General features: G+C 37.9%; 1 protein-coding gene across 3 annotated transcripts in view; it reads right to left on the bottom strand.

Annotated features, from left to right (window-relative positions):
- ZFHX4 (zinc finger homeobox 4) overlaps nt 1-18,405 on the bottom strand; it is a 179,376-nt gene that overhangs the window by 28,720 nt on the left and 132,251 nt on the right. For all 3 annotated transcript variants that reach the window (XM_074355083.1, XM_045514060.2, XM_074355082.1), the window contains exon 5: nt 4,020-4,088. In XM_074355083.1, coding sequence (XP_074211184.1) covers nt 4,020-4,088 — 69 coding nt within the window. The remainder of the gene's footprint in view (nt 1-4,019; nt 4,089-18,405) is intronic.

The following is an 18,405-nucleotide window of genomic DNA, read 5'->3' as shown; positions in this document are numbered from 1 at the left end:
GGTAGGTTTAGAATGAGGCCTGAGAATCTACATCTCTCAGTCCCCAGGTGATGCTAATACTCTTGGTCCAAGGACCACAGTTTGTGAACCAGTGTTCTAGACACACACAACTGTCATTAATACCTTCTTCCTCCCTAGAAGACATACTATTATTTTTCTTTGTCTTATCTAGAATGGCTTTTCTCCACTGTATAACTCCCATCTTTCCTTTCTCCCTAGCTTGGGAAATACCATTTTCATCAGATGTAAAAATGGAGTTAATACTACCCACCTCTAGATTTGTTATAAGATAATGTATAAAAATCACTCAGCACAGAACTTAACACAAAATAACTATTAAAAAATGTTAGCTGTATTATTACTCTTAATTTCTTCTTTCTCCAAAAAGTCTTCCCCCAATGTTGAACTAGGATTAATGTTTCTGTGTAAGTTCTTTTTTCCCCCTTTTCTTGTGCATAGATGTCAAACAACTTACCCTAGTATGTGGAAATGATCCATGTATTGCCTACTTCCCCTAAAAGGTACACATTAACTAAAAACGGTGATTTTCTGATTTGTCACTGTCCCAGAAGCACCTGGATCAGTGCCTGGAATAACAGAAGTCAGGTAATACTTGCTGGTTGGAACACTGAGCTCCATTTAGAAAGCAAAACTGGGAGAAGAAAAGGAGGAGTCCAGACTATCCCATTCCTCTCTATTCCCTTTCAATAAAACTTAAAAGGAGTATTTGTTTGGTTTGGTTTTGGTCTGGTTTGGGTATTTTTTTTTTTTTTAACATTCTCTCTCTCTACTAAATCATATTCATTATTCAACCCTCTCCAGCCTGGCCTCACATCAATGGCTCTTCTCAAAGCCACCAATGACTTCCTTGCTGTGAAATCCCGTGGTAACTTTTCTGTCTGCATTGTACTAAACGTTGTTCAACAGATGTTACTACTCCATTCTCCCTGAAAAATATCCCTTTCTTGAATTTCATTCCATCAGACTATTGTGATTTTCATCCTACCCCTCTGAAAGTTCCCTTGTATTCCCCTTCTCTGGGGCCTCCTCCATGACAAATCTAAATATTGGAGAGTCTCCAGCATCAATCCTAAGCCCTATTCTCTTATCTACAAAGAATGCTTGATTTGAGGAAAAACAATGATCTCCCTAGATGATTTCATCTAGATCCACTGCTCTAAATTTTATGTCTCCATTTGGATGGCTGGAAGGCATATCAAACTTCACATGCCCAAATCAGGGCTCCTGATCCGCCTTCAACACACTTCACGGGTTCTCCCCAGTCTCCACTATCTCAGGTAATGGTACCACCATTCACCAAAAGCAAGAGTCATCACTGACTTCTTTCTTTCCTTCTCATCTGCCTATAATCTTACAGCAAGTCCCATTAATTCCAGTTCCAAAATATCTGGTATTCACTAAATCCATCCATTTCTTTACTTTTCCATTGTCAGTACTCTTAATCGCTCACCTGTTTTTCGAAAAAGTTCTCATAATTGGGAAAGACTTGTTATGTTCTCCTACAATTTATTCTGCACAACTTAATAAAATCGAGCCATTCTCCTGTTTGAGTCCTTGCCATAGTTTCCTATCTCACTTAAGATAATACAACATTTGAAATTTATTTTTTTATTGAAGTATAGTCAGTTTACAATATTGTGTCAATTTCTGGTGTTCAGCATAATGTTTCAGTCATACATATACATACATACATTCCTTTTCATATTTTTCAAATGGGGAAAAAAAAAAACCAAGATACCAATTTTGGACTTTCAGGTTGGCAACAACAATTTAAAAAGATAATACTCCTGTGATTTTGAGATTGAAGAATGGATCTGCTCACATATTTCTGGTGGGAATGACTGGAAATTAGCATGACTTTTTTGGAGAACAAAATATGTATTAAAAGCATTTAAAAACAGCATATCCCCTCGGAACAGCAATTCTAATTCTTCTCTCAAATGAATAATTAAGAAAATTCACAAATAATGTTTATACCAGAATATTTGTAGTGGTCAAGAACTGTACATACATTAAAATCATGCCTCTACTGAGGTGAAATTCACAATGCAGAAATTAACCATGAAATGCCAAAAAAAAAAAAAATCGTGACTCTAAACATAAAAAAAAATAACATAACAACTCGTTACTGTGGTTGAAATGATCAGGCCTCAGCCTACCTTTATGACTTCACCTCATGTCACTCTCCTCCCCACTCACTAATCTGTTCCCATGTTAGCCTTTTTTCTCTTTACAGAAGAGGACCAGCTTTTTCCCAACTGTGTCTGTAATGCACATCCCCCTAATCGGCTCCTTGTCCTTCTTTAGGACTCAGCTCATCTGTCATTTCCTCAGAGAACTTCCCTGACCTCTGCTTCTAAAGTAGCCCATCACCTGTCACTCAGGTGGGGTCCTCAGACTTCCGTGGGAATCACTCACATCACTTGGAGGGCCTGCGAAACTACTGGGTGCCTCCGTGTTTCTGATTCAGCAAGTCAGGGGTGGGGCTTGAGCATCTGCATTCCTACAAGTTCCCAGATTGTGCGGATGCTGCCTGCAAGGGGAGCACACTTTGGGGCCCGCTGCTCTGCACGTTACCTCTTTTACTTCCTTCATCGCATTGGTTGCAATCTGAAATGCACGTATTTATTTGTATAGAAATGTTGTCTAATCGTGAAAGAACTCATCTGCCTTACTCATACCTTCTGCCCAAAAGTCTTTGGCAATTTTGAGCAAAATTGATGGTTCCTAGTTTTTCTACTTGGGGTAACTGGGTCTATGGTATCAGATCATCAATTAAGATAAAGTAAAGAGGAGAAGATGGCTTTGCCAAAAAGAGAAGTTCAATTTGGAATCTGTTATGTTTGACTTCCCCATAGAACATCTCCATGAAAATATCCAGAAGGCATGTGAGTATCAAAATATAAAGCTCTCAGAGAGGTTGAAGTGAAGATGTAAATCCTGGTGTCTTTGTTTACAAAACAATAAAGAAATGCATTGAGAGAGACTGTTCTTTTTTTTGTTTGATATTTTTGTCATAGTCTTGATTTTTGCCCTGTTACTTCCAATCTAGTCCTTAATGAAACCTTTTGATTGGCTTGAAATGAGGAAGGGGAACTGAGTCTTTTTGCTACTTTCTCTTAAGTCTGTGCTCTAGTTTTCTAGGGAAAAATAACATGTAAAATAAAAAATAAATAAAATACAAAAGAAATAAGTACTTTAGATAATAAAAGTATTCATGAAACATGCATAGGTGAAGGAAAACTTCACTCTGAAGAAGTTTTTTAAGAGAAAAGTCCTGACTCTATATTGGAGGAATGTTTTCACTTGCAATTTTTTTTTTAAGTATTTCAATACCCCATTATGAATGTGAAGGACTTTTTATAATCATTTTTTGTTCTGTATAGCACCTTATTATTCCAATTGTGTAAATCTGGAAACTGGGATCATGCTTACATAGCAGAAATAAATGAGGTGTGTTGTAGCAACATGGGTGAAATTCCTCTTAAATTATTTGAATATAATGCGGCTTAAAGGCATAGCCTCCATTTTTTAAACACACACAGAATCACACAAAACACAGGAACTCGTGTACGTGTTGACATGGCTGTACAAAATCCAATCGACTCATTAATTACCAAAACTCACTCCGCCAGCCAGGTTATTTGATTTAGGAAAAAATAATATCCAGCTTATTGACTTACAATCTGTATAAAACTGACCATTTAGGTAAAACTTCACTGTATAGAAGTGCAGATGTGAGAAATTATCCAGCAGAAGTCACTTGTTCTTTAAGAACTGACTTTACATATGCGTCCAAATAATGGCTATATTTAATTTAATTTATTATATATTTGACTTATTATATATGTCATATTGATCTAGTCTAGATTTGATTTAAATTATTTGTATAAGGGACCCGATCAGTTCTAATTGGAGCAGTTTCAGAGAGAGCTGATGACATTTATTATGAGACTAACACACATCACTCATTTAGGACAGACAAGAAAACCAGTTACCTGAGGAAGTTCTCAGCTGCTGCTCTGTAAGATCATCCTCACAGGTCCTGGCTCCCAAAGAGGCAGTTTCTGCAAAGGACATCAGAGTGAAAGGTAATCAGCATGCCATGTCCAGCTATGCAGTGCTAGCCAATATCCCAAGAACCCAAAATGTGGCTTTCAAAGAGATAAGCATCAGGTGGAGTTCAGGTGACTCTCTAGCCCACCTTGCATCCCAGTGAGCAGGGGATGCACAATGCATCCAAGGAGTAAGTAGTAAGCTTTGATCTAATTCACAATGTCCAGGAGCACCCAACACATATAATAATATCGATAAAATATGGAAACAGGAAAGGCTCACTCTGATTTTTACCACGTGGTTATTTGGCCAAGTTTCCATTATAGGGCGATGTGCTATAATGACAATGGCACATCACATAAACCATGAGCATACTTTTACCTTTCTGTCAAGGAACCAAAAAAGGAGAAAAAATAACAACAAAACTCAATATATAATAGCAGATGTGAGAGACCAAAGCGAAAAACACGCACTTGAATAAAATCTGAAGAATGTGTCCAAATCATCAATAAATCCACCTCTTTATTCTGATCTTTTATTTGAGCTCCAGAGCATTAAGTGCTGGCAATGTCCTGGTTTGCTAAACTCAATCCCAAACACAGATCATTAGTTTCATCTAACTGCATTCTTCCTTTGTGTTCCCTGTTGTAGGGAAATCTATAAGGAACAACCCAACTTCAGGAACCACCTTCAACACCTTATTCTTTCTGTACACATGTTGTTGATTCCACTTTACAGTGTCTCCTGTCGTGTCTGTTTCTCTATCCCTTTGTCTTTATTTCTTTCCTGACAATTTCAGTAGTCTCCACAACACTCTCCCTGCCTGGAATCCCATGTCTTTCCAATCTAACCTCTCATCCTATCTCAAGAGTTATCTTTCAAGAAAATAGCATTGCTTGAATAAAGATCATGGTTCTATGCCTTTCCAGGTCAGGGACCTTAGGTATATTACTTAACCTCTCTAAGCCTCAATTTCCTTGTTTGTGACATGCAGATATAATTATATAAATAATCAACAAATATAAGAGAAAATAATACAAATAAAGGTAAAATGTGATATCATTTTCAAAGTGAGAAAAGCCCATATCTGATTGAGAGGGGAAAAAAAGGTATTGTCACACAATTCTTACACTGCCAGAGAGACTCAGGTTTATCTAATATTTCTAGACAACAGCGTCTGTGGTTGATTCTGAAGGCTTTAATTAAACAAATAATTAACCTTGAAAATAGAAGTGCACACCGAAGTGCTCTTATTGCATTTACTAATTGTTTTTCCTGCTGCATACAAAACCTTTGGCCTCGGGTGGTAAACTGTTTAAAAACAATGTGATCATCTTAAATACTCAGCGCCCTCCCCCAACAACAAGCAAAAAAAAATTTAAAAATTATCTTGTAAGTCTATCTTAAATTAGTCTTCAAAAAAAGAATCTGTCCCTGGTCCTTGCTTATAAATTCTGGAATAACTTTCAAATAGTCACAGCATTGACATCCCACCAATGTCACCCAAGGGGCTCCCTTCCCCCTGGCAATCTCCCATAGCTCTACGCCTTGATCATTCGTTGAATGTCTTTTTGTTCTTCTGCTGTTAAACTCTCATTCTTCCTTCAAAATCCAAGGCAAATGTCACCTCCTCTGTGCTCTCATAACAATTAGCTTACATATAATGTTTCAGCACTTCTGATGTATTGGGATAATTTTCACATGATCATGCCCATTTCTCCCTAAACTGTGAGTTCCTTGAGAACTTGTATTTTCACAGATTCTCAACTGAGAGTGAGGCAAATCCAAGTCACCCAAGACACCTTTACTCGAAACACTGATCTATACCCTGTATCCTGAAACTGATGGTGAAACTGATGGATCCCAAGATGAGAACTGTATGAAGCTTCCCAGAGCCTCAGGATGCTAAATTCACAGCTTCCTCAATGATACCCAAAATAGACAACTAACTGCTCTTCCATAGACATAAATGTGAGCGCATGTAAAACTGGTTCTTAGCCTCTTTTCTGGCAAAAAATAACCAAAACCCATTTTATCAAATAATCCTTACCATTACACACACACACACACATACACACACACTTCAATGTATCAAACAGACTTTGTTTGAATAGAGGTCAATAGTGCCTGAGGGAATTTGACCAAATGACTGTACTTCTTAAAGATTCATGAAGATAAAAATAAAACATTGACAATTTATTAAGTTTGTATCTCTGCCAGGCACTGTGGTAAACTGCTTGCGTAAAACCAGTTACGTAACCTTTGCAATAAAATCACAAAGCAGTTATTAATCTTTATTTTACAAATCAGGAGCCTGGGGGCTTAAAGAGGTTAAGGTCATTTGTCCCAGGTCCCCAAGTTTGAAACTGATGGAGCCTGGAATGAAACTCAGGTCAGCCTGGATAAAACGTCTGTGAAATTTTGGATGTCTCCAGTTTCAATACCACAGTATTGAGGAGTCTACAAAGGTTTTCCTATCTTTGTGAAGGCCAGAAAACTAAGTGTGTTTTGGCACTGGGGAGGCACTGGGAGAAAGTAACTTTTTACTTGTCCTGTGAAAATTCTGATATTTCATAGAAAAAGCAACTTTTCACTAGTCCTGTGAAAATTCTGTTATTTCATAAAAGATTTACATTCCTTGAATACATCATGTAACCAAATAATAGTTTGTTGCCACACTGAAATCATTTCATTGGCTAGTGATTTAAGGAAATGTACAAAATGTCAAAACCAGAAGCTGTTATTTCATCTCACAAATCAGGTCACGTGGCCTTGGAGGCTGCTCCGATGAGAGTGACGTGTGCAAATCATTTTATAAAGGAATGTAGTCCAGGATGCCACAGGGTTCTTTCTAACATCCTCCGCAATATTGCTCCCTTTATACAAATGATAAAAAATCTTTTCATAAAGGAGCTTTTAACTTATCAAATGAACTGATGAATCTCTACTTTTCTGCCTGTGTAAAAAGACATGTTTAAAGCCTCATAATGATACACAGCATCTTTCAATATTTTACTGTAATAACTGCTCTGTAATAACAAACCTGGCTGCTGTTAACAGGACCTGCCTCTTCTGCTGATGATTTAACTGGATTACTAATTTGTGTTCTCTAGCACATGACCTTCCTTTTTAATTTATTATTTATTTGAAAATAATTCTGCTGACAATTTATCCAGTATTCTACTCTGTTCTGTCAATTTGGTGATGATCACATATTTGAAAATGGTACCAAATTACTTTATTTTTATTAACACAAGGTAGGTGTAATTGCTGTGTTTTTGGGGAATAATATCGGTTATCACAATCACCATCCTCACTCCCAACACCGTACAGTATTTGCTTTGTGCCAGATGCTGACTGATGCCCTTTCTATGTGTTATGACACCCGAAGAAGGGGTGGAGCTGTGATTTGAACCTGTACAGTTTTATTCAGGAATAGTTCTCTTAACCATGATGATATACTGAACCATGTTTTTTAAATCCTAAAAGTAGCTCTTCTTCTGATTCTGAAATTATTTCTCATGTTCATTTTTTTTTTCCTTGTTTGGCTTGTGTTCTGCTGACCGCCTATTCCCTTACTGCAACCCAAATGGTTGCATCCCCAAAGGCAATACTTAAAATGGAAGTTTTCAGGGTTCCTACTCCTTGTAATGATGAGAATGAGAGCTCTCACCACTCTTTCTCATTCCTCGAACTGCACACCTACTTATAAGCCCAGACATCTCACCCCTCCTTTTCTCTGCTCCTTCCCTTGTTTGAATCACATTTATTCTGCAAGTTAACTGATAACTTTCTGGCATTTAATCTTGGTTCAAAAACAATTAAGTTCTCATCTGGTAAATCTTTATTTTTTTCCTGCAAATTAGAAAATATTTTTTAAAAAATGATAATCCATACAAACCTAAAGATCAGGCAAAGATCTGGAATTTTTAAATTTTTAAGCAGCCTACATACACACACACAGAATTCTAAGTTTAAGATTGTCATGATTTGGGAATAAATTTAATCTAATAATGATAATCGCAGCCGCCGTGTGCTTTTTCTGTTCTTATCAGCAAATTTGGGAAGCCTTTGGCCCAAGTTCAGTGGAAGCTGGAAATTTTAAAATAATGGGTTAATATTTAAGTTGCCATGTATAGCGCTAAGACAGCATTTGCTACAAAACCATGTCTCAGCTTCTCGCAGTGATTGGTTAATGCATGAAATAATAAAGCACATTACTGTTTTTAGTAAAATGTTTAGCACATAAAATGACAAATATACCACCAGACAGAATAGATAATAAGTTAACTGGTCTAAAATAATAAAGAGAAAGAAAAATATTTTCTGTAGTCCTAGGTCCTAGGTAAAATTTTGAGTTCCACTTTCCTTTCATCTACTAAAAAACAATCACACAGAGAGACAAAATGAGCCCAGCCTTATTCTGTAATTGGAGAATAAGACCAAATTCTAAAGGAGAATCCACAAAGGGCAACCATCCTTCCAGCTCCTCCTCCCACTTCCTTTTGAAGCCCCTCCCACCTTGACCTCAACTCTGACTCACGGTCAAAGGATACCTTAGAGACTCTGTGAAGACAAAGGAGAAGATATTTGCAGCTCTCTGTTTTCAAAATAATAAGTGAACATTCGTGGGAAACTTGTTAGATGCTAAGCACATAACAAGCATTTGGTTACTCAGTCCTCACAGTAAATCTGTAACAGAAAAACTATGGCTTTTAAGGAAGAGATGAGATATCAAAGATCAGAGGAATTAGCTAACTTTTGTCCAAAGGCACAGAGTGGCAGAGGGTAGGATTTCAACTGAGACTGTCTGCTGCCAAAGCTCTGTACTCTCCCCTGAACAGTGCTGCCTCCAGGCAGCCCCCCAGGACTCCTGGGCCAGGAAGCCTAAAAACTTTGCATTTCCTACTTCCTAAAAAACAGCTCCAACCCCGTCAAAGCAAATTCCTCATACAAGATTAGTATTTAGAAGAACACATCAAATTCAACATTTATTACTATCCTGGTAATTAACATTTTAATGGAAACTTCCAGACTTGCTTGTGCATTGCAAAAGAGAAGCCTGTTACCAGAGGAAGCAAGTTTGCAATTAAAAATGGTTTCAAGTGGTCTTCTCCATCCTTTTCCTCTGTGGATACAAAGAGCGCTCTTGGAAAGAGCTGAGCGACTCAGCATGCTACCAAATGGTTTTGAGTAACCAAGCAACATCATTGTTGGTCTGCAGTGCTTCCTCTTAGATTATTTCTTCTAGGCAGTGATAGATTGAAGTGCATTGGAAGCTCCAGTGTCAATTACCTGAATGGGGCTGGATTTGTCATTTTTTTATTTTCTGGAAAAGTACAGCTCCTTTGCCCTGCCCTGTCTGGTTTTACTCAGAAGCTATTTTTATACAGTAAAGGAGTAGTATCTTCTGGGCCGTCTTGGCCAGGAATGTGTGATCACTTCTTTCTGCTTCTTGAATCATCTATGACCTCAGTGTAATGGGACCTCGAAAGAATTTAATAAGTTCTTGATAGCAATTAGTTCCAATAAATTAGTCATACATCTTCTTAATGTCTCATATTTTAAAGTGCTGTTACTGAAATATTTTTTCTTAAATTTATTAATCCTAATACATTTCTCCATATGAGATTCTCTTTTATTTGATTATTTTGAAATGAAAAGAGTGGACTTCTTTTATAATTTAGGGATAAGAGCATGTTCCCAGCTATCAACCAGTTGACCAGTTGTCTAGACTCAAGTCCTTATCGGATTTGTCACAATCTCTCTTTATGTTTTTTAAATTTATTTTTTACTTAATTTAAATTATTATTATTATTATTATTATTATTATTATTATTATTATTATTATTATTATTATTATTATTATTATTTTAGGGAGAGAGGTAATTAGGTTTATATATTTTTTTATTTTTAGTGGCGGTACTAAGGATTGAACCCAGGACCTCGTGCACGCTAAGCACATGCTCTATCTACCACTGAGCTACATCGTCCCCTGTCATTATATTGTCTAAAACAACGTTCATTCCTTAGCATACTCTGCTGGCTTTGCTAGGTTGCTCATCAACACAGAAACACGTCTGATCCACACACTGATCCTTACCCTACACAGTCATAGCCTTGGTTCAAGAGAAACACTGGTTATTTATTTCAACATTTTGCTTTCTCATAGCTAGTTTTTAATCCTCTACTTTCTACTCCACAGTTACCAAGTTTTCTGAATTGCCTCATACTAGGTTAAAAGCCTTTTGAAGTTATTTTTTTAAATAGAAGAGAAATGTTTATCCAGTAATGCATCTTTATCACCATTGCCTTTAACTCTATGGAAGACTCCTTCTGAGGGTGTCATTTTGCCTCAGGGAAGTTGCATTTCTTTGTCTCAGTCATGTTACTTGTTCCTTGGAAACTTCTGTAGCTTCTTTCACACTTTCACCTCAAAGACTTTGGTAATGATAGGTGCCTCCCTCGAAGACTGCATTGCTGTTAAATTACTACCACAATTCGAGAGTTCAGTCAGTTTCACAACTTAACAACAAAAGAAGTTTTCTGGTATCTGCAATGATCTGATCATTCCCAAGATTTTATTTCACTCTTATCCAGTGAGTTACCTGAGCATGCTTCTCTGGAGTCATTATCCATGAAAAACATCTTTCACTCCCGCTGTGGAGAACCAGAGAAAGTCACTCTGTGTTGAAATCATAGTCCGTTTTTAAAAACTAACTGAGATTCATTCTCTTCCTTTGAAATTTTGAGCAGAGTTAAAAGGGAAGACGTCAGTGACATAAAAATTGCCCCACCTATGTTGTTCAAAAACTATTTCATTAGAATATTGACCATTCCTAGCTATATGTTTGTGCTAGGGAGAACCACAAAACAAAAAATAAAAACACTCACGTAAGAACCAAATACACTCAGGCTTGAATCTCAGCTCCACCACTTTCTATTTGACACAGCAAGCTACTTATTAGCTTCCCTGAAATTCAGGATCCTATATACAAAAATGGGAACAAAAATACCCAGATATCAGGGGATAAGACAAAATAATGTTAATGAGTATAAAACATCTAGTACGGAATAAGTAGTCATTGTTCTTACGGATGATTCTTCTCTGGCTTTGGTCTTCACTGCTGAACACAAGTTATTCAACGAAAAGACTACAGCAATGTGGTATTTTGACTTTTTAAGACTATAGTTATGCGTAATAGACTCTCCGTCCATCAGTTAAGTTAGTGTTTTAAGCCTTTAAAATATCACTATTATTTGTATAGATATTTTAGAAATAGCAAATGTTAATGAGATTAAACATTGCTGTCCTAAGCAACGTAGTGTGAACGTTATTGTTTTTAATCCCTGAGCAAATTTTACATGTGCTGCAATAAAGGTGGTAGGTGAACCACACTGTCCAGACTGTTCAGTTCACAGTGGTTTGGCCATTTACAAAGCTTACAGTGAAGAGGACTGGTGGGGATGCACGTCAGCCCTAGGTTTTCTCTTGCAAGAGAGGGCCCCTCTCCTCCCCAACTCCAAACTCCCACCACCAGCTTTCTATTAAGAGAAAAACTGAACGACAAGTCACAGTCTCAGAATACAGGTCTGCAAATGTGGCAGTTACGAAAGCTCGAAAAATCTCCCTTTATCCACAGACAGCGGTTCTGAGTAATTTTCTAGATTATCCCTTACACTGCAGGTACCTAAATCATACGCCCTACTGAAAACATCATCAAAGCACAAAACTTTTTTTTTTTTTTCCAAAGCAATTCCTAATGAACCAAAGACAGTACGGTAGGACTTTCAGAAAGGCAAGTTCAATGGGAAAGGTATAAAATAGGAATTAAAACTCTGGCTTCAATCCATGTAAATTTAAACAGATCTCTTAACATTTGGGAACCAGTCTTCTCATTGTAAAGTGAGGATGAAGTGATCTGCTTGCCACACAAAGTCACTGTAAGGATGAAATGTAAGTTGTTCTCATCACCCCCAGGTAATCATGCAAAACAGAGAAACACAGCCCTTGTCCTACACTTTCTAAATATTTCATGTCTTAAATATGCAGATGTGAAATGCATTACTACTACTTATAATAAACCATCCTATGCAGCTATATAAATGGGGGAATTACTGCTTCCCACATGCAGGCTTATTTATTTTGTGAATTATACACAGCCATAAAAGAAAATCCTCAGATGACTAGATCAATTCTTTTTATCAACACTGTAATTGTTGAAATAAATTTACCATTAACCTGAGATACAGAAAACTTTCCCAAATTAGATGTAAATAATCCTTGGATTTCTGTTACCATTTGGAGTTTTCTACATTTTACCACATGAGGAAAGGTCAAATATATGTAGTCATATATCCCAAATTATACTTATGAGAATTGACCCAGGCAGTGATGGCTACCAACATAAATGAAATAAATCTGGAGAGGGGAAGTTAGGGAAAGTGTGCACAGTCCCAGAAAAGGAAGAGGAGAAAGGCTAGACTCTAGGCTTGAGCCAAGAATGAAAAACATAGTATTGGAACCTGCTATGAATTTTTAAGACAATACTTATGCATACCCATGAAATGTTTATTTAATAAATCATTCATTAATGAGCAAACAGACTGATGAGATTTGGCACATTGCTTTCTTTGGACTGTGTTAGCAGCAGGAAAAAATGGTTTCTGCAACAGAGCCAATTTTTTTCTTCTTTGCCTGAATGCAAGTATTACAAAGGGTCCCTTGATTTTGATAAAGTGAGAGCTTTAAGCAGGGGATGCCATGATCACATTTGCATCTTTGGGATGCTGTGCGGAGGCTGGAATAGAGGAGGAGGAGTTTGGTTGTTTAAAAAAAAAGACATTGGAACATTCCTTGTACTACAATCTATCACCATCTAGAATAAATTGTGGATGAAGGAAGAATACTGGTTCCATTGGAGAGAAAAGAAAGTTTAAAAAGTCCAGGATTGGGGTGAGAAAAGATGATGAGCTCAGCTGTAGACATGCCCTAGAGGAGAGCTGTTCAGGAAAAACTCAGTTTCTGAAACTGGATCCTGGAAGAGAAGTCTGAGTCAAAAATATCTGGAACCAGGAGTAACTGATACTTATGAGTAAATGACACTTCTCAGGAAGAACACATCGAGTACGGAAGATGAGGGCTGAGGACAGAACTCTAAGGAAGGAAAATTAAGAACTGAATGGCGCTGAAAATTACTGAAAGATTAAAGATAATGACAGAGAATGGAGCAGTGGGTGCAGGACCCTGGAGTGGCTGGTAAAACACCAGCCAAAGGAAAAGAATGTTTCCAGAAGTTTGCGGCATAGTGTAAAACGACACAGAGGAGTCAAGTAAGGCATCTGTGATAGATGATGGTGAAAAGGCAGGGGAGGGGCTTGTGTATGTTTCAGAGAAGGAAGAAACAGGACTCGCTGATGGGTTGGATGAAGAAAGTGAGAGAAACAGATGAATTGAAGGTGATTCCAGTGTTTTTTGCTCAAGATATTTGAAGAATGGAGATGCTGTTTACCGAGATGAGGAAAAATGCAGGTGGAACCAGTTGGGAGGGAGGAGAAGGTTTAGAATTAGTCACTTAGAACATGTTTGGTTTGGGATGCTTTATTTCCATACCTCAGTAAAGGGGTCAAGCAGGCAGGTGTGGCCATGGGGGCAGAGGGAGAGGGAAAGAGAGAAAGAAAGGAGGTGAGACAGGAAGGAAGGGAAGGAGGGAAGGAGGGATGGAGGATGGAGAAAGGAACCAAGGGAGGGGTCAAGATGGTAGTTTAGGTCCTTGAGATGAGATAAGGGAACATGATTGAACCCAGGATGTAGTCTTACACAGGGCACCCCAGAGCAGGGGACACTGTGAGCCGTCCACTCCAGCAGGGTGAAGGACTCTATCACTGACCTTGTTTAGAACTGCCAGTGCATGGTAAAAATAATAATTGAGCAGGCTAACTCTTAGTCAGTTTTATTACTGGTTTTAAATTCCTATAGGAATGCTGTCTCTTTATTGTCTGAACTGGGGAGGAGGGGGTTATTCTTACTGGTCCTTCCCCAGATAGGAAGGAAGCAGTGAAGACGATTGAGCAAGAAGAGTCAATGAAGTGGAAGGTCCAGAGGGAACAGGCTGTGGGAAGTCTAGTGAAAGGGATACTTCAAAAAGAGGGGAGGGGAGAACTTGTTCAAACTTGCTGGTTGGTCTAGTCAGATGAGAACTAGGAACGGACCATTACATTTGTCAAAGAATGGATCCTCAGAGTCTTTGACCAGAGCAGATTCACCTCTGAGAAGTGGAGAGGGCAAACACTCCCTATGTGTGGGTGTAAGAGCAAATTGCGCCGGGGGAAGGGTATAGCTCAGCGGTAGACTGTGTGCTTAGCATGCACGAGGTCCTGGGTTCAATTCCCAGTACCTCATTAAAAAAAAGCAAAGCAAAACAAAACAAAAAGCAAAAGAAAAGAAAAGAAAATGAAGGTAAAGGAAATGGAAGTGCCAAGTGTAGACAATTCTCTGAGAAGGTTGGCTGTAAAAAGGATCAGAGAAACGGGGCACCTGTGGAGGTGGCTGTAGCATCAGGGGACAGTTTTATACGCAGGGTGATGTAGAGAAGGTTGGCATATGATAAGAATGAGCTAGTGGGGAGGAGAAAATTAATGATGCAGAAGAGAGTGAAGCAGTGACAAGTGTCGGATAATGGATCTCATAGGATCCAGCTGAGTATGGATTTCTAAGGAAAGTGGGAATGCAGATGGAAGTCAAACCACCATGGAAGCCAGTGGCAGTTAGGCTAGGACTTATCCTCATGGAAGCTGTAGGGAGGAGGGTTGGGGGAGGAGCTACAAAGGAAAGAGGCACCAAAGTGAATGAGGATGATGTAAAACAGGGACTAGAAAAGAGTGTCAGCGAGCAGAACCCACTATGTTTTAGCACATAAAATACTCCTTTTGTCCTCTTTGTGATACACAGCTACAGAAACCATTCTTGTTGAGTAAAGACCTGACCAGCAATCCTTTCCAGTAAGGAGCCAAGATGACTCCTTTGTCCTTGTAAATATTATGAAGGCCACATAAGCAATAACATCATATTAACAAAAATGAAAAACCTTGCTGAACATAAACAGTTCCCTATTAAACTCTTCGATTAAGTTTTACGGTTATACTCTCACATTGTATTTTTCATCATCTTTCTAAGTCTGATCAAAAAAAAAATTACATGTGATGCACATAGCAGGTGAATTTTAGGATTTTGGTACAAGAGGATGTAAATACCTCAAAAATGTATGATGACTGGGTCCATTTAGTTCACTGTCAGGAATAACTAGATGAAGTAACTCGCGGTCATTACTAGTGTACAAGGTGATGTATAAATTGAAATCACAGCATCATAAACATTTTATGATTAAAACAAAGAATAATTCTGCAGAGTTTAAACTTATCACTATTCTAAAATATTTGATAAAATACTTAACATTATTCTAAAATAAAATACTAAAATATCATTATTCTAAATGGCAAACAGTAGGGAAAGGTAAACTTTAATAAGTATGGACAATTTACAAATGATGACTGGAATTCAAATACATAAAGGTACAAAGTAAACAAAATGCCATAAAATGGTCCCCTTAAGAAAATAAAAGGTATGTTGGGGGAATGAGGTGGAGGAAACTAGTGGTAAAGAAAATAAATAATAAAAGGTAATTTATTTTTATCTCACTTCTACAAACTGTAAGTAAAAACATCTTTAATTTGATAACTAATTTGAACCAAATGCAGAATTCTATTTTGAGGATTTTCCACATTGATATTTTTAAAGATACAGAAAGTATAGCCATCTATGTTTGATCCAATAAAATAAGTAAAATAAGAATGAATTTCATCTTTTATATGGTTAATATTTTGCACCTTCTCTGTACATTATACATTGCTTTGTTTTTTTTAATGGAGGTACTGGGGATTGAACCCAGGACCTCACGCACACTAAGCACATGCTGTACCACTGAGCCATACCCTCCCCTATATGCTAGACATTTCTTTACCCTGATCTTCACATCTATCCTCAAGCGACAACAGATAATATATCACCCCAAATACTCTAGAATTCTTTCCAGAGTAAAGAAAACTGACCACTCATTTGCAGAACTGTTTCTGCTTTTTGCAGCTACAGTAGAAACTGTTGAGAAGTATCTCTTTACAGTCACAAAATTAGAATATAAGAGGGCGAGGCCAAACAATCAATTTTCATTTGTTCCAGTTCTGTGCCCCACCACTCCCCACCCGGCGGTGACTCTGAAAGGGTTGCAGGGTATTTACGGATTGGTGTTGGGGCATTTTGCTTTCTTTCCTCCTGGCAAATGCATAGGGGCAATGCTGTGTTGCTAAAAGTCCTGTGAACAGGAACAAATGAACTTCTCTTGATTGCTGTCCCACGAAAGTGTCACCTCCCACGAATGTTTTCATTTCACCTTGTGTACAGTTCACCTCATGGCCTAGGTCTGGATCTGTTTCCATTCACGTATTCAGTGAGTATTTATTGAATACTTACGATGTGCAAGGCCACTCTGATAATCACCTGATGGAAGTATAATAGAACAATTTATAGATATTTCAGTTTAATCAATCTTTTTTACTTGGAAAGATACAAAACTATCCTGAACTTACAGTGTCCCACATTCCATAAAACATTTCCCCCATACTTATTTAGCATAAGTGACATTAACAAGCTAACATAAATAAGACCTCTAAATGTTATAAATAAAGCAGAGCCCCTAACATGGTTTTATTAAAATGACAAAAGACTCTAAAAAACCATGATTAAAAAAATGACTTTGTTTTTTGCTAGTTTAAAAAAAAAAAACCTTACGAACACATTATTTTTCCTCTCCAATGGTTCTGTAAGGTGTTATATTTTTTAAATTTTTTTAGTTGTTATTTTTTATTGAAGTGTAGTCAGTTTACAGTGTTGGTTTCAGGTGTACAACAAAGTGATTTAGTTATATATATATATATTCTTTTCCACTCATTACAAGAAACTGAATATAGTTCTCTGTGCTATACAGTAGGTCCTTGTTGTTTATCTATTTTACATGTAGTAGTGTGTATCTGTTAATCTCTAACTCCTAGCGTTATGTTTGACAGAGGGGAAGGTCATGCATTCCTCACTGTCAGAGTCCCTGCTTTTCAAGCCCCCTGCCCAGTTAGCCTGAGAAGTTTCCAGCAGTTGCCAAGCTTGGAAACTTCAGTGGGATCTTTGACTCTTTCATCCCTTGTATTTAGTCAGTAAGTTTGCTCTGTTTTTAACGTCCTTTTCTGTTTACCCACAATTCCCTCAGTGTCCACCACAGTGACTGGCCTTGAATGAGCTTCTGCATCCAGGTTCTCCCAACATCTCCCCCCTTACCTATGGCTGCCACCTCATGCATCCTGAAACACCTCTTCAGTGATGTCATTCGTACACTCAAAAGCTTAAGTACGTTCTCATTTTCTGCCTCATCAAATCTAAACTTCTTTGCTGAGCTTTCAAAGCCTTTCATAGTCTCAACTCTCTAGTTCATTTTTGTTACTTTCTCCTAAATGGTCACAATTAGGCTCTTAGTTTAGTTTCTTGCTTCTCAACACAATCTTCTTGGTTTTCTTCCATCCCTAAGTCTGAATCACATAATCACCCCTCTCAACCCTATGGGTCATACCTAAATAAATAAATAGGCAAATAAAAAGATGCAGGGACAAACAAGCAAAACTCTACCTTGTATTCCCAATCCTACTCTTTCTGCGGGTTTTAATATTCCACTCACTATAACAAACCCCCCAGATTCAATGCTCCTTTGAACTGTCCTGAACTTCAAGCAGTTCCTTAAAATGTGATCATTTACCTGGCTTACTGTGTCAAGGACATTGATTCTATCTTCAAGGCAGCTTCTCAACTCCTTCAGGGCAGGGAACTTTCACTTTTTTGTCTCTCACAACCCCAGGCCAAACGCTACACCCAGAGCTGTTGCCCAGTGCCCAGTGGTCTCCTCTCAAGGGGGTTCTATAATCAGTAATGGCGGCCAAGAAGAAGAATTTTTTTTCCATTTCATTCTGATTCTTATTCCAATTAATTCATCCAGCATTTGCTACACTTGCTGTGAGGGGCAGGTATCTGGCATCCTCTCTCATAGGTAAAATCCTACAGAAAGAGGCTACAGAGGGAGAAAAGTTCTTTGAGGCACATGCCAGCTTTGTGAGCAATCCTTCTCCTTTTCCTTCTCACGTGCAACTGTTACATCATTGGAGAAACGAGCTCCCTTCCAACTGTTTTCCTTCCACTAGTCTCCTCTCATGACCACCTTGTGAATATGTAAGTTG

Source organism: Camelus bactrianus, chromosome 29 (genome assembly GCF_048773025.1).
Source record: "Camelus bactrianus isolate YW-2024 breed Bactrian camel chromosome 29, ASM4877302v1, whole genome shotgun sequence".
Taxonomy (NCBI): domain Eukaryota; kingdom Metazoa; phylum Chordata; class Mammalia; order Artiodactyla; family Camelidae; genus Camelus; species Camelus bactrianus.
Note: the sequence above shows the minus strand (reverse complement) of the source record. Positions and strands in the feature narration are given on the sequence as shown.